The 17,098-nt window shown below is 40.1% G+C and overlaps 1 protein-coding gene across 4 annotated transcripts in view; it reads left to right on the plus strand.

Annotated features, from left to right (window-relative positions):
- Paqr8 (progestin and adipoQ receptor family member 8) overlaps positions 1-16,255 on the plus strand; it is a 50,474-nt gene extending 34,219 nt beyond the window's left edge. The window contains exons 3-5 of one of the 4 annotated variants that reach the window (XR_007348517.1): positions 35-183; positions 10,875-14,556; positions 16,046-16,255. Coding sequence is in view for 2 of the 4 variants with exons in the window: in XM_048805466.1 (XP_048661423.1) it covers positions 10,904-11,968 (1,065 nt within the window). In the remaining 2 variants the exon portion in view is untranslated. Of the gene's footprint in view, positions 1-34; positions 184-7,798; positions 7,833-10,874; positions 14,557-16,045 lie in introns of those variants that run through there. The other 3 variants (XR_007348518.1, XM_048805466.1, XM_048805467.1) reach the window with 3 other exon arrangements.
- Positions 16,256-17,098: the final 843 nt, after the last annotated feature.

Here is a 17,098-nt window from a genome sequence, read left to right on the forward strand (position 1 = left end):
AGAAACTGAATTTCTTTTTCTCTTATCTCCTCAGGGCATGTGAACATATTGTCACCATAAGGGACTTCAAGAAGATCTTTCCAGAGGCAGAGGGAACATCTACTTGGAACTCATGACACATTGCAGAAGTTAAGGACACATCAAGTTTTAGCAAAGAGGAAAGAGCCCTATTAAAAGTGAAAGGTAAAGATACACATACTCAGAGCAGCATGTGTGTGTGTTCTTTTTTGTTAAATATTTTTAAATATATCTTTTTAGTTGTAGATGGACACCTTTATTTTATTTATTTATGTGGTACTGAGGATCAAACTCAGTGCTTCATATGTGCTAGGCAGGCACTCTGCCGCTGAGCCACAACCTCAGCTCCCGTGTGTGCTCTCTTGAGAGTGAGAAGTGCTTTTGAGTCTCAGGCTCTTCTTTTAAACAACACTTTATGAAGGGCAGCATGGGAAGGTATGTGGGAACCATGCCAGCTTGATGAACTCAGCTCTTTGATTGTGGACCACAAGATATTTCTGGTGGTTAATCTTCCAAGATTGACATTGTCTTTTTTATCTAGGTAATATTTGGAATGTGCCTATATTGTAGATTTTTAAAATACATCTCCCTTTGCTTTATCTAATTTGAAAATCCACTGTGTAGGCTAACAGTACATTTAAGCTTTAATCAAAATGAGGCAATTTTCACCAGGCATGGTAGCACATATCTCTAATCGCATCTACTCAGGAGGCTCAGAAAGAAGTATCACAAGTTTGAGGCCAGCCCCAGCAACTTAGCCAGACCCTGTCTCCCAATAAAAAACAAAAGGGGTTGGGGGTATTATTACAGTGGCAGAATACTCCTGAGTTTAACCCTCAGTACTGTGGGGGAAATAAGACAATTTTCATAGAAAAGTGAATATATAGTCACTAAAATTTGTAGATTTCTCAGAAATTTGGGAGTGACAGATCAGGAGGAAAAAACAGGTCTGGGGAGAAGGTCTGATGATGGGGCTTTGAGATTTACAGCTACAGTCTCCTTCCTTCCCTTTTGTCTCCTTTCTACGATCTTTATTCCTGCTATCTTTCCTCCATGTACTTTTTACTAAAAAGGGAGGAGGAAGTCACAACAGTCATCAGAAACATAATTTCACTGTTTTATTGAATGTTACTGAAAACGAAATGTATTATTGGTAGTTTTCAGTTTAAACTAGGTAAACAAAACATTTTCTTGTTTTTTTTTTCTTCTTCCAGTGTTGAGGATTGTATGAAACCAGGACCCCACACATGCTAGGCAAGTGCTCTGCCACTAGGCTATATCTCCAAGGCCTTTTAAAAAATTTCAACAGGGTCTTGATAAATTGCTAAGGCTGGCCTCAAACTTGTGATCCTCTTGCCTCAGCCTCCTGAGTAGCTGAGATTACAGGTGCCCCACCATTCTTGACTGTGATTTTCTTTTTTAAAAAAAAATTATTTATTTTTGAAACGCTAAGGATTAAATTCAATGCTTCACTCATGCTAGGCAAGCACTATGCCACTAAGCCACAAACCCAGCCCTGTGATTTCTTTTTAAAAAAACATTTAAATGAACAATTTTTAGCTAAAATATTAAATTATTACCATGAATAATGCACCTACCTTACTTTTCTCTGATTTTCCTAAATTATCTTTAAATCTTTAAAAAATATTTTGAAAGGGGCTTCTAAGTTTTAAGGCAAAGCTTTAAGATTGAACTCCTACATAGTCCAAGGCATGATTCTGTAACTTTTTATAAATATTAAATGAATTCAAGACATAGCATACTCAATAAATAGAAATTTTAATTTCAATTCCATTTTGAGCCTATTCAAAAATCTTGGGCTAAAGGTATACCTCAGTGGTAGAATGCATGCTTAGCATGAGCACCAATTCCTAGCATCCCAAACACACACACACACACACACACACACACAAAGGTAGTTCGGGGAGAAGGATTGTGAGGATTGTGAGGAAGCACAAAATTTTACATTCTTTTTTAAAAAATATTTTTAATTGTAGATGGACACAATACCTTATTTTATTTATTTATTTTTATGTGGTGCTGAGGATTGAACCTAGTGACTCACACGTGCTAGGCAAGTGCTTTACCACTGAGCTATAACCCCAGCCCTACATTCCTGTTTAATTTTCAAAAATTGCATTAAAATCAATTATAAGGCAGAAAATATATATAGTTGGCCCTCAGTATCTGTGGGAGATCGGTTCTATGCCCCCATGCCCAGGGATATACCAGGATCTGAGGATGCCCTGGCCCCTTATATAAAATGACATAGTATTTACATAACCTATGCACATCCTCCTGTGTACTTTAATACATTGTAAATGCTATGTAAATAATATACTGTTTTGTTTAAAGAATGACGAGAAAAAAGACACGTTCGACTTTGTGTGTGTGTGTGTATGTGTGTGTGTGCTTGCGTGTGGCACTGGGGATTGAACCCAGGGACAATCTGCCATTAAGCTATATCTCCACCTTTTAAAAAATGATTTTACTTTGAGACAGAGTCTCACTAAATTGCCCAGGCTGGCCTCAATCTTGTGATTCTCCTGCTTTAGTCACCTAAATCTCTGGGATTAGAGGTGTGTGCCACCACACCTGACTCACCCACCCTTTTTAAAGAGGATAAAGACACAGACTAATTGAATGTTTTAGGCATAGCCAACAGCTGAGTAGAGCAAATATTAACAGCCAGACTTTCTACCAATCCATAATTTGTTTTTTCTTCAACCTTTATTCAGTAAATAATTATGAAGTGTCTTCTATATGCCAGATGCTATTTTAAACATGGTAACCCGGGTGGCTAATGGAGGAGTGGAGTATATGAATGATCATGGCTCCAGGACAAAAGCAAGTAGAGGGAGGCAAAGCCTAGTCCTATGGGAGCTGGGAATAGATACAATCTAGTCTAGGAAATGCTTCCCAATAGAGCTGAATCCTGGGCAGAGTGTTGAAGATGGGCTGGGGTTGAGAGTCTAGGGGCTACTGGTTTGGGTGCTTAGGAGACAGAGAGTGAGAACACTTTGGAAGAATTCCCAGTGTAATGATCCAGGCCTTAGGCCATAGAAATTGCATGCGGAAGTGGACTCGAAGAGGAGACTGGAATAGAGAGGTCACAGAGAAAAGGGCTGTTTGCATGGCAAGGGCTTAGTATTTGTATTGCAAACATACAATGGTGAGTTATTAAGTTTTGAGGAGGAAGTTATGATCATATTTCCATTTTTTATCCTATCACCCTGAAGTGGCTTAAAATGAAGGGAAAGAATGAAGTGAGGGTATGGTTGTGTGTGGGGGAGAAGCCATTATGCAAGGAAGAAAGGGCATTTATGGTAATTTGTTGTTATCAGCAACTTAAATTAATTTTGAGTGAATTAAAGGAAAACAGTAGAAACGGAAAAAGCAAATGGATTCCAGAAATGCTGAGATAAGATCAGCAGCTCTAGATGTTTGTTAGAAGTAGGGGCAGGATCAGTCCTGAACTGATGGACATATTTGATGGTGAGTTTGAAGTACCTGTGGACATTCAGTTATATACCTCGAGAATGGTTAGATATTTGAATCCAACCCTCAGGAAAGATCTGGCTGGAGGCATATTTGGGAATCAGCTGGTACAGGTTCCAACTGAAGCTAAGGGCCTGGGAAAAGTACTTGAGTGAAAGGCATAGTACAGACACTAAGAAGGATGGATCTTTGGGAACACAGCTGTCAGGGATGGTGGGATAAGAGAATAGAGGCAAGGCAGAGAGGTAGTGTCACTTAACCCAAGAGAGGAGGAACTAGTTAGCAATGGGAGTTCTGCAGAGCTCAGGAGAGATAATCACTCAAACAAGCTAAAAGCTTGTTTCAAACCTTTTCAAAGGTTTCATCAAACCTAAGCTTTCACTAATGCCACTGCCCTTACCCCACTCCCTTATTACTCCCCAGCACCCCTTTACTCACAGACCAACAAGAAGCGACAGCATTCTTATGCTTGTATTTTGCTCCTTTCTTGGGATGCCTCATCCTTGTCTAAGTTCTGTCCATCTATCCAGACCTATCACAAGTCCATTTTGCCCATGGCTGCCTGCATGTGCTCCAGTTCTGCTCTATACAGACCTGTATAATTTCACTTTGTGTCACTGGAGGAGTTCCTGGAGAGGGGGACCTTGTCTCAGAATAAATGGGGTCCTTGGTACATGACAGAAAAGCATTTCAGCACGAGCCAGTGACACAGACAGATATATTTAGGAAAGCAGATACACATTCAAGGAGAATGTGGGGTAAAGCATGGAATACACATCCAAGAGAGGATGCAGGCCATCTCCAGAGGGAGACAGCAACCCCTTGGTCTGGGGTGTTACTATACATAGAGGGAAAGTAGCTAAGAGGTGAAGGGCAGAGGTATGCAATTTCATGCCAGTTTTCCTGCACTTGTGTATTTCTCTCAAATGATGTTACTTTTTTCAGGCAAGAACATGGGCCAAAGATATGGTAGGTTGCTCAGGAATTGCTTATTTTGCATTTCAAGATTCATGGGCATATTCGGTGGCTCACAGGCCTTTCTCTTTTGAGACTCAGTGTATCTTTTTCTGTATCCCTAAATTCCTATCTCATTTACACTTGATTATGTGCCATTTGGTGTTTTTAGCTATTGATTCATGAAGTCTGACTCTTCTTATAAGCTTCTTCAAATAAGAAGTCATCTTTTACTGTGGTCTCTGTAGCCTGGAATAGTGTTGAACAGATAATCCTTACTCTGAAAAAGCTTTCTGGTTGATCAAAATGATCAGTTTGCCTTTTGACTTGTCCAGGTCATGAGGATTCTTTTTTTTTTTTTCTTTTCTTTTTGTGGTATTAGGGATTGAAACCAGAGGAACTCTACCACTGAACTACATCCCAGGCCCTTTATACTTTTTATTTTAGGACAGGGTCTCATTAAATTTCCCAGGCTGTCCTCAAACTTGTGATCCCTCCTGCTTCAGCCTTCCAAGTAGTTGGATTCAGGATTTTTTTTTTTTTTTGGTTCCAAGAATTAAACCCAGGGTTGTTTAATCACTGAGCCACATCCCCAACCTATTTTTATTTTTTTTATTTTGAGACAGGGTCTCACCAAGTTGCTTAGGGCCTTGCTAAGCTGCTGAGGCTGGCTTCAAACCTGAAATCCTTCTGTTTCAGCCTCCCAAGCTGCTGGGATTACAGTAGTGTGCCACCATGCCTGGCTAGTTCAGGAGGATTCTTAATGAAGATTTGAATTTCAGATGTCCAGGAGTTGGAGTGAATCCTGTGCAAGGTAGATGGTTCTGAGGTTGCCTCTTGGTCAGCTGATAACCACAGCAGCTTAGGTAGGATTACATGGGACAGAGGCCAGGAATGAGGGAATCCTCACTCAGAGAAGCCACCTAGGAAGGCATGAAGGTGTGTGCCTGAACAACACTATGATGCTGACATGTGTTTCCTCCAAAATAAGCTCAAACTTTACAGCTGGTCTTTTGAAGCTTCTTTCTGGAAGTGCTGCCCACTCTGGCTTGGTGAAAGTGAGGTCTATCTAAGGACAGGGGGTGCTGAAAGCAAGAACCCACTAGACAGTGGTCTGTAGTTTATGATGACACAAGATTTATAACCATTTCCATTACTGTGGTTGTATTGGTTGTTCTCAGACAAAAGGAGAATTTCATGTCAGAGGAAGAGGTAGTTGCTAAGGGGGTTAAAAAAAAAAGAATATATATCCCTTCCTTTACTCCTAAAGCTTCTTGCTCTCTAGATGGCCACATTCTCCCTTCTACTGAAGGAGATTGTAAGTTTGAGGCCAGACTGGGCAACCCTGTTCTCAAAATAAAATGGGCGGGGGATATAGATCAGTGGTAGAGCACCTTGAGTTCAATCCCCAGTACTGCAAAAATGTTTAGAATTTTTCATGACCTTGCACATCCCAAGGGAAATTTAAATCCTTTCTACCCACAGATAAGAGTACTTACTTCTTTGTAACCCGCCTCATTGCTGAATGAGATAAGGAATTATATTCTGAGTTGAAGGCCATGGTGGTTGTGTCCCTGGACTACCTGGTCCCTCTGTGAGTATCAGGTTTACACAATCCAGGGCCTGTATTAATCCAGAGGAGTATTAATCCAGAGGCATTAATACCTATGGAAACTCAAAGACTGGTGTGCATTTTAAAGATCTCATTCGCAATTGGTTCTGCCAACTTTTTCTTCGGTGTTCCTTTTCCTTTGAACTAAAGTTAATATCCTTTTGGTCTTACATCTCTCTGCTTCTTAGTATAGACCTCTCAATTTATTTTCCATGAAAAGTGAAGTAGAAATAAATTTCTGAAAAAAGACTTACCAACATAAAGTCACAAGACTAATCAACATAAAGTCACAAGGGAGGCTAGTAATGTGAGAACTAAAGGACTGCCATGGTCACAGTTAAACAGGCCTGGTCTTCTGGAGTTTAACAATACAGCAGCATCACATTCTGTCCTTCCTCTCTCAGAATAGATGGGACCAGTTAGTTGCTACAATTGACTTATGCTCCATTCCACCCATTAAATAATCAAAAACTGAAACTTTATAAATTCTGTTGAGCCAGATGTGGTGACACACACCTGAAATCCAAGCTACTTGGAAAGCTGAGGCAGGAGAATCACCAAGTTTGAGGCCAGGCTTGGCATTTTAGTGAGGCAATGTTTCAAAATAAAAAGGACTAGGGATGTAGCACACCTGGGTTCAATACCCCATACTGCAAACAAACAAACAAACAAAAAATTCAGTTGAATCATCAGGTTTGTAAAAACCTACTATTTAATAGACATTGTTTTATTTACTTTAGTTATTTATTGCAGTAATGGGAATTGAACTTAGGAGCTTTCTTCTACCAGTGAATTATATTCCCAGCCCGCTTTATTTTTTGAGACAGGGTTTCACTAAATCACTCAGCCTAGCTTTGAACTTCCTCAGTCTCCTAAGTAGCTGGGATTAGAGCACCACTGCCCCTGGCTAGACACCTTAAGGATATAAAGATAAGAAGGAACTGGATGGTTATGTATTATTTGAGATGCAGAATTGTTGCAGATTGGTCTGGGTATCCAAAGATAATGTAAAATCCTTAATATTAGATGACATCCAGATGGAGCCTACTGGAAAATAGCTTTAGAGATTCCTTCTTATAAAGGAATCATACCAATCATAAAATCAGACTGATATTTTCATATGCCCAATTTTTTTTTGTCTATCAATCATAAAATCAGACTGATATTTTTATCTGATTTTGTTTTCTGCTTCACAAGAGATAATAGAAGCTTGTGTCTAAAGAACAGAGATCCGGGCTGGGGATGTGGCTCAAGCGGTAGCCGCTTGCCTGGCATGCGTGCGGCCCGGGTTTGATCCTCAGCACCACATACAAACAAAAATGTTGTGTCCACCGAAAACTAAAAAATAAAAATATTTAAAAAAAATTAAAAAAAAAGAACAGAGATCCAACAAGCCCAACTCCCCCAGATAATATGTTGTCTAACAGCAAAAGAACAACTTGAAAAGTTATCCCATGTCCCATTCCTGCAGTTCTTCCCTCTGAGGTCAGTTGTAGAAGTACTTTTAAGCTTTTCCTTCTTATTTTTAAAAGAATCAAGGTGTTTTTAGATTTATTTTTGGGTTTGTGGGAGAAGGCACTGGGATTGAACCCAAGAGCATTCTACAACTGGGCTATATCCCCAGCCCTTTTTATCTTTTATTTTGAACAGGGTCTCACTAAGTTGCCCAGGCTGGCCTTGAACCTCTCACCTCAGCTTCTCAAATCCCTGGGATTACATATGTGCACCACCACAGCCAGCCTGAATTAAGGTATTCCAATGAACATTCTTTTTCACTTCCATATTCCCTCTCTGATCCTCCTGCCTTAGCCTCCCAAACTGCTGGGATTATAGGCATGTAGTACCATATCTGGCCACATATTCTGGTTCGCTTCCTGGTTGACTCTGTAATCCTTAGTACTTTCCCCTTGACATTATGAACTATGCCCTATGTTGAGATTTTTATCATAACCTAATTCCAGTAGGAGACCACTGTCTAGTGGGTGCTGACTTAGAAAATGTCTTAATATAGGGTTATTGGAGCTAAAAACAAAATACAAAGATGAAGGAGACATTAGACCATCTACTCATGAGCCATTCCTGTGTTACACACTAGTGATGGTTATAATGTTTTTTTGTGTGTGTCACTTTGGAACCAAACATTTTGATAACACTTAACAGGCATCATATCATATAGCCCTTGCATCAACCTTGTAGGGCAGCTTCTCTGTCATTAACTCTACTTCACAGATGATGGACAGCTTAAGATAGTAATGTGACTTGTTGACAGTGGGGTCAAAATTAGAGCTCAGATCTCTCTGATGCCAGTGACTTATAGTGAACTACACTGGTAGAGTCTCATGAGAATCTCCAGGCTTTCCAGCCCATATCTTGGCAAAAGTTTTTAATCTTGTTCTTTGTTTGGAAATCTCCTTCTTTATATCCTTTCAGAAATTCTGACTTTTCCTTTAAGACTCAGTTCAAGGGTAACTTGGAGAGACCTGTCCCCCAATCACGCCTTCTAGTCTGTGAATTGGGGCTTTTCTCTAGTAGAATGCTTAACTACACTTTTCTATAAGGTCCCACTTCTTGTCTATCTCCCAAGTAGACTCTGACCTTCATGAAAGTAGGGAACCTATCTTATTGGTCTTAGCATTCCTAGTATCTAGCATAGAGCCCAGTTCATATTAATAAAAATAGCAAAAGTATTTAACATTTACTAAGCACCTGTCTTGGGCCAGGCAAAACAATTCATTTTTTAGACTCCCTCATTTAACCATCACAACTACCCCATACAATATGTAAAATTATGAAGAATACTTTGCATATAAAGACAAAGGCTGAGAAAAGTTCTGTAACTTGCCCAAAATCACTCAGTGGCAAAAATCAAGATTCAACTCCAGGTCTGAACTTCTTTCACGTTTTATTGATTGACTGATTGTGCTAAGAAGTGAACTTGGGGGGGGGGCTATAACACTGAGTCACATCACCAGCCTCTTTTATTTTTTCTTTTGAGACAGAGTCTCACTAATTTGCTGAGGCTGCCCTCAAACTTGTGATCCTCCTGCCTTAGCCTCCCAAGTTGCTGGGATTATAGGCATGTAGTACCACGTCTGGCCACATTTTATTTATCATGCCCTACATTTTTTATCTGATTAGATTTTTTTCTCCTTCTATGTAAATAAGTGGGAATATTACATTTTTTTTCACTAAAATTATAGTACTTGCTGTATTTTTTCCTGTTGAAGATCTCTGAAGGTAGGGGTCCATTTATATAAATTGTTATGTAACTTTTTAAAAATATTTTTTTAGTTGTAGATGGAAACAATACTTTCATTTATTCATTTTTATATGGTGCTAATAAGGATCGACTCCAGTGCCTCACATGTACTAGGCAAGCACTCTATCACTGAGCTATTACTCCAGCCCACTATATAACTTTTATTGAGGAAACAAGCTTAGGAATTATAAAGTACAGTTAACTGTATGCTTCTTTACCCAGTAACTTCACATGGAATTTTGCATAAATTTTATGAAATATTTTACAAAATAGTTGCTGTGCTCATCAGATTAAATCTGTCACATAGACATTCCAAGAATAAGTTAAGCATTTCTGAAGCCTGCAAGTACAAATTTAGTTATCCAAGATAGACAAATCCCACTACCCCATTTCCAGAGCTTTTCTCCTTTTTTGAAAAGAACAATCCTGATGGGCACAGTGGCATAGGCCCGTAATCCCAATAACTTGGGATGCTGAGGCAAGAGGATTACAAATCTGAGGCCAGCCTGGGCAACTCAGTGATACTTTGTCTCAAAATGAAAAATAAAAAGGGCTGAAGACATAGCTCAGGGCTAGAGTACCCCTGGGTTCAATCCTCAGTACTGAAAATAATAATAGTAAATTAAATAGAACAATATTTGCAATTAAGACTTTATGTTAAGACTTTATGTTAAGCCATGTTTTAATTTTAACTATTAAAATATCTCAGAATGTGCATTGGTTTTTCCCAACCTAATTTGCTTTTTTCCCAACCTAATTTGCTTTTCTTTAGTTTGAAGTTAATACAATTGCTTACCTCAGATTTTCAAGTTACCAGTGAAATTAGTGGGTAATTTAAGATTAGGTGGGTGCCAAAGAAACGGAGCATTTATTAGCCTTTATTTTTATCTATCTATCTATCTATCTATCTAGTACCAGGGATTGAACCCAGGTGAGCTCAACCACTGGGCAACATCCCCAGCTCCCCGCCCACTTTTATTTATTTATTTATTTATTTATTTATTGAGACAGGGTTTCGCTAAATTCCCCAGGGCCTCCCTAAGTTGTGAGGCTGATCTCAAACTTGTGATCCTCCTTCCTCATCCTCCTTGGCCGCTGGGATTACAGGCGGTACCCCCACGCCCAGCTCTTTATCGTGCTTATATTTGTTGTTCTATGTTTCAACATATTTATAGTAGTTCAAGCCTAATTACATTTTAATTACATTAAGGAACTCTAGTCTTTAAAAGTAATCTGACGTACCATTAAATCTTGTTTATTATTAAATAATGTTAAGGTGGCAAAGAGACCCGTTTGACAAGGCGTGGCTCTGCCTCACCCTGTAGTATGCAGCAGATACAGAATCAGAACACTGGACAGTAAAGGGACCTTGTTCCAACTCCATCCTTCTACCGATGAGGAAAACGAGGTCCAGAGAAGCCAGCTGCAGTTCCCGGTTTCCCCTCCTGCCCTAGGAAGCCAAGTCCATTAAGACTGGTCACAGTTCCTCGCTGTCTGCCGCGTGTCTCATCGCGGTTTCCCTCTCTTCCTCAGGCTGCCCCGGCCCCCACGACGCCACCGCCATGACGACAGCCATCCTGGAGCGCCTGAGCACCCTGTCCGTGAGCGGCCAGCACCTGCGCCGCCTGCCCAAGATCTTGGAGGATGGACTTCCCAAGATGCCCTGCACCGTCCCGGAAACGGATGTGCCCCAGCTCTTCCGGGAGCCGTACATCCGCACGGGCTACCGCCCCACGGGGCACGAATGGCGTTACTACTTCTTCAGCCTCTTTCAGAAACACAACGAAGTCGTCAATGTCTGGACTCACCTGCTGGCGGCCCTGGCCGTACTTTTGCGATTCTGGGCCTTTGCGGAGGCCGAGGCCTTGCCGTGGGCCTCTCCTCACTCCCTGCCCCTGCTCCTGTTTATCCTGTCCTCCATCACGTACCTCACGTGCAGCCTTCTGGCCCACCTGCTGCAGTCCAAGTCCGAGCTGTCCCACTACACCTTCTACTTCGTGGACTACGTTGGCGTCAGTGTTTACCAATATGGCAGTGCCTTGGCCCACTTCTTCTACAGCTCCGACCAGGCCTGGTACGAGCGGTTCTGGCTTTTCTTCTTGCCCGCAGCTGCCTTCTGCGGCTGGTTATCGTGTACTGGCTGTTGCTACGCAAAGTATCGTTACCGAAGGCCTTACCCAGTTATGAGGAAGATCTGTCAAGTGGTACCGGCAGGGCTGGCCTTCATCCTAGACATCAGTCCTGTGGCACACCGGGTGGCACTCTGCCACCTGGCTGGCTGCCAGGAGCAGGCAGCCTGGTACCACACCCTCCAGATCTTTTTCTTCCTGGTCAGCGCCTACTTCTTCTCCTGCCCGGTACCTGAGAAGTATTTCCCGGGTTCCTGTGACATCGTGGGCCATGGGCATCAAATCTTCCATGCCTTTCTGTCTATCTGCACGCTCTCACAACTGGAAGCCATCCTTTTGGACTACCAGGGGCGACATGAGATCTTCCAACAGCGCCATGGTCCTTTGTCTGTCTACATGGCCTGCCTTTCTTTCTTTTTCTTGGCCGCCTGTAGTGCTGCCACCGCAGCCCTTCTGAGACACAAAGTCAAGGCCAGACTGACAAAGAAAGATTCATGAGGCTTTTGGGTGGAATAGGATGTAGATGTGAACGTGGCCCTTGTGATTTGGGGAAAACTTGATACAACAATGGAAGTTGACTTGTTATTTTTAGGGGTTGATTTTCAAATTAATATGTATTTCCAAGGATATGCTATGGCTACAGCATTTAAAAGCCAAAGGATTCAAGAGTTTTGTTGTTAAGTAAAGGAATATTCCTTTTCCTTCTGGGTCATAGCCTTAGAAGGAAAGGGATCTTGGTAAGATTGATGAAACACTGAACTGAGAACTATCTTCATGCCTGAAAATTTAGCAGATTCTGACTATAGCTTCCAGAGGCAAGCTTCCAGAGTGGATAATAAAATAGTACTGGAAAGTAAGTAGGTTTGTCCTCACCTTATTGGAATAACCATCCTACTATGCTGGTCTTTGGTAATTGAATAAATTGACCTAAAGACCTTGTCTTATTTGGATTTCAAATTATCTAGAGGAAAAGTCAGAATCTTCAAGATGATTCAGTGAAACTGTTAGAAATAATGAATTACTCAGTTCATCTGATTTCTGATCCCTACTCTCTCATCCACTCTACCACTGACCCTTTCTCAGGACAATTGTCTGCCTGGCTGTTTTTTGTTGTTGTTGTTGTTGTTTTTTTGTTGTTTTTTTTTTTTTTTGTCTGAAGTGCTGTTCACTCCTGTCCCTTCTTTGCATGGTAACTATGAAGCAGTCATACTTCCAGGAAATGCTTGAAGCCATGTGACATGCAGGAAGTTCATTCTTGTATAATACTGATGTAAATGGTACTAGAAAGTACAGTGCCAAGAGCCTCCAGGAGGCCCAGCCAACAAGCAACAAACTTGCTTGTTTGGTGTTATGGGACCCTTCTTTTATACCTGTGAACTGTAGGATTACCAGAGCTATTAGGGCTGCCTTACAAACCAGAAGATCTGGGGGTTGCTCTAAGATTCTAAAAAACATTGACAAAAATGGCTCTTTTGGGGGGTGGGGGTGGGGAACCCTTTGTAGGGTGAAATGGTCCTAAGTTTCCTCTGGGGGTCTGATTATTTCAAGAGAAACTTGAAGTCCAGCCTTCTACATAGATTCTGCCTCATGAAGGACCAACATAACCACCTCAATTCAGGGGCCTCAAGCAGGCAGAACCTTAAAATAATCAAGTCCCAGTACATGTGTTCACTGTGGTTGGTCCCTAAAGGGTCCTTGGGTAAGAGCAAGGGAATCAGGCACCTATAACCAAAATGCTCTGCTTGGAACATTGCTGCCCAGCAGCTTCTGTGAGACAGGTGGTGCTTGCAATTATTGTTCTGGCCATGCAGCCCTCTCTGAGGACTGGCTTCTGCACTAATCCAGTGAAGGAGGCTGCATCAAAGGAAGGGCTGAGAAGCCTTCTCTTCATTGGCTACATTTCCTATCAGTATAAAGTCCCTTGTTTACTAAAAAAGGAAGTGGTTTGTTTTAATTACAGTTTGATGAACCTCCTCTAAGATTATTTTCTTGTCTTCAGAAACAAAGAGTACTTTTTATTCCTTTTTCTGAAAGATTTGTGAGTTTTGTGCCTTATAAATGGAAATGTATGAACACTTTATTTAATATATTGCACGTGTGGGATTTCCTATCTTGGGTTATTGGGATCAGAAAAAAAAATCATTGTAAACCTAAGAAAGCTAGAACTATTTATCAATAAAAAGACTTTGAATCTCTGTTTTGGCCAAAAAAAAAAAAAAAAAAAAAAAAATCCAACTCAAGCTTTCCTGTAATCTTTAAATCAAGAAAGCATGTGTCTTTTTTTTTTTTTTAAGCATGTGTCTTGTTAGCTACATTGTTTTGCTAAGTGAATTTCTTGTTCATCCTCAAGTATCTCAACTTTTATGCTACCTAAATGTCTTGTACAAGCTTCTGTTTGTCGAGGTCAAATTCACAGCAAATAAAGTTAGCAAAACTGAATGAGGTTGAACTGAAAATAGGGAAGGAGGAATTGTGCAAACATTTCAAGTAGAAGGTCAATTTAAACTGGGAACTTGAAAGTGAAATTTTCATTATTAAAGATTCAAAGACTATAGTGTTTCAAAAATGGAAGAAAAATAAGGGAGAAAGGTGTGAATCAAACTTTTGAACATAACTATGGTGGTATTGGTGGAGATATTTAGATTAAATCATCCAGATATATTTTTTTTAAAGTGGAAACAGAAAGTAGAGAAGTTATCTTCAAATGTACCTCAGACCAATGCCAATCTGCACCTTGTTATGATTTGCCTATGGCAACATAAGTATAGAAAGAAGCATGAAACTAAGATATTGCCATACAAGTTTTAATTTGCAGAAGATTGACCCTCAAGTGATTGGAAAATTTTTAAAAAGAAAAAAGAAACCGTTTATTTTACAAGTGATATTTGAGAATCATTGAGATAGGGGACTATAATATAATCTCTCTCCTTTTTTGTTTTGACAGTACTGGGGATGGAACCCAGGGGTACTTTATCATTAAACTACATCACCAACTCCCCCCACCCCACCTTTTTGTGAGACACTGCAATGCTGGCCTTGAACTTGTAATTCTCCTGCCTTAGCCTCCTGAGTGGCTGGGATTACAGGTATGCACCACCATGCCCAGCTATGATATGCTCTCAAAATACTAGTATCTCATTAGAAGTATATAAACACAGGAAGTACAGATGTTTCTAACTACTCAAAACTTTGGGTTTTTTTTGGTACCAGGGATTGAACCCAGGGGTATTTAACCACTGAGCCTCATCCCTACCCTTTTTAGTTTTTGTTTGTAGACAGGGTCTTGCTAAGTTGCCTAGGACCTTGCTAAGTTGCCTAGGACCTTGCTAAGTTACTGAGGCTGGCTTTGAACTTGGGATCCTCCTGCATCAGCCTCTTGAGCCACCAGGATTACAGGTGAGCACCAAGCCCAGCTAACTACTCAAACTTCTGAAAGAGGCTAATATGCCTTTGAGTGTGTATGTGTGTGGTAGTGTGGTATTGGGGGTTGAATCCAGAGGCACACAACCACTAAGTATGTAGCCCTTTTTGTTTATTTTGAGAGGGTCTTGTTAGGTTGGAGAGGGTCTTGCTAAATTGCTGAGGCTGCCCTCGAATTTGCATTCCTCCTGCCTCAGCCACCAGTTCCTGGGATTATAGGCATGTGCCACTGAGTCTGGCCCCTTTTGAAATATTATCATTAAAATAAGTTTATCAGCTAGGCACGGTGGTACATGCCTGTAATCCCAATGGCTCAGGAGGCTGAGATAGGATGATTACATGTTCAAAGCCAGCCTCAGCAAAAGCAGGCACTAAGGAACTCAATGAGACCCTGTCCCTAAATAAAATACAAAATAGGGCTGGGGATGTGGCTCAGTGGTCGAGTACTCTCAAGTTCAATCCCCAGCACCCAATAAGTAAATGAATAAATATTTATTTATTTATCAGTAAGTCCTAGTTTTAAAGGATAATTAAGAATTTTATAAAGGAGATGGTTATCTTACTCCATCACTGCTCCAACAGTTGACAAGTACTAAAAATTCTGTTTATCTTTTCCTCTCTCACTTTTAATTAAGACTTTGAATCTACTAAAATGCAAATATTGGAACTGCAGTTGTGGCTCAGTGGTAGAGAGCAGCATGTATGAGGCATTGGGTTCAATCCTCAGCACCACATAAAAATAAATAAAATAAAGGTAATATATCCATCTACAACTAAAAAAAAAATTCTTAAATGCAGATGTTCCTGATGGAACTAAACTATCAGTATTTTGCATCTTTTGGTGAATAAAAATTCCTATGGATTTGTATGAGGTCCTATTTAGGGCAGCAGAACACAGCAAACTGTGGATACATTTGCCTTTTACCCTCCTGTCTAGTTTCTTCCTGACCTGTATTTACTGATGAGCTAAGTTTAATGCTCTGAAGATATCAGGGTTTTATTTCCAGTTTTGGCTGAAAGTATATCAATAACGATATTTGCAAGATTCATTTACTAGAAGCTTGAAATAATAGGCATTCATAGCCATGAAATTAGAATGGTTTATTTCTGTCTCTGTTGCCCACATAAGTTTTAACTCTTGAAAATATTTTGTAGGTTTTGGTCACTGCACGGTAGTTTCAAATGGATCCTCCAGATGGCGATCATGTCTTACTTAGAGAACAGCCATTGCCACCCACTTCTGCCTACTAATTGTATTGGTCCTGTGTTTTGCTTGATTGCTTGGCAAAGAAAAAGTGGAACTCTTTTCTGTCTCTATTAAATCTACTTACACAAATTATCATTAAATGGATTTTTGTATATGGATTGTTGTGGTGTTAACGATTTAAAAAACAGTTACCTTCTTTGACAAGGCCCTGGATAGGGGCTACCTTAACAAAGCCTGTCCTAAAGCAAATTTTATTTATACAAACATTACCAGAAGGAGGCTAGGATATCTTATATCCTTCTAGAATTAGTAAAATATATAAGCTTTTAAGTTTTCTCTATATACAACTCCCCCCGCCCAATATACTATAGACCTCTATTCCGCACTCGTGAGTAAAACAAACTGCCCCTTAAAAAGTTGATTTCTCTGAGGATTTCAATCTAATTGAATAAATACTCCTACTTTTACAGGTAATAGTGTTAAAAGACTAAAATTTGAGCTGATGGACTATATTTTTTGAAATCTAAAAATTATTAATGATCATAATTCTACTGTTAATAAGTACTATAGGGGCTGGGGTTGTGGCTCAGTGGTAGAGTGCTTGCCTAGCATGCATGAGGCACTGGGTTCGATCCTCAGCACCACATAAAAGCAAAATAATGTGTCCACCTAAAAACTAAAGATACATAAATAAATAAATGTTAAAAAAATAATAATAAGTACTATAATGCATGTATTGTGAAATGTGGCATCTATCAACCAAATTATTTTGTAGTCTTCACTATTAGATTGAAATAGCTGAGTAAAAGGTGATTATCTGGGTTACTGCAGCTTTAGTCAATAGTACTATCACCGTAAGTGTAAGGAAACATTTCTATGGTTGGAGGCTTCACTGATAGAACTATGGAAGTTTCTCTTGCCTCAACCTTTTTTAATCATCAGCTGGAGCCCCACACAGTTTCCAAATGCTTCTGTTGTTACTCTTACTTGTTTAACCACTT

The sequence above is a fragment of the Marmota marmota genome, unplaced genomic scaffold (genome assembly GCF_001458135.2).
Source record: "Marmota marmota marmota unplaced genomic scaffold, marMar, whole genome shotgun sequence".
In the NCBI taxonomy this organism is placed as follows: Eukaryota; Metazoa; Chordata; class Mammalia; order Rodentia; family Sciuridae; genus Marmota; species Marmota marmota.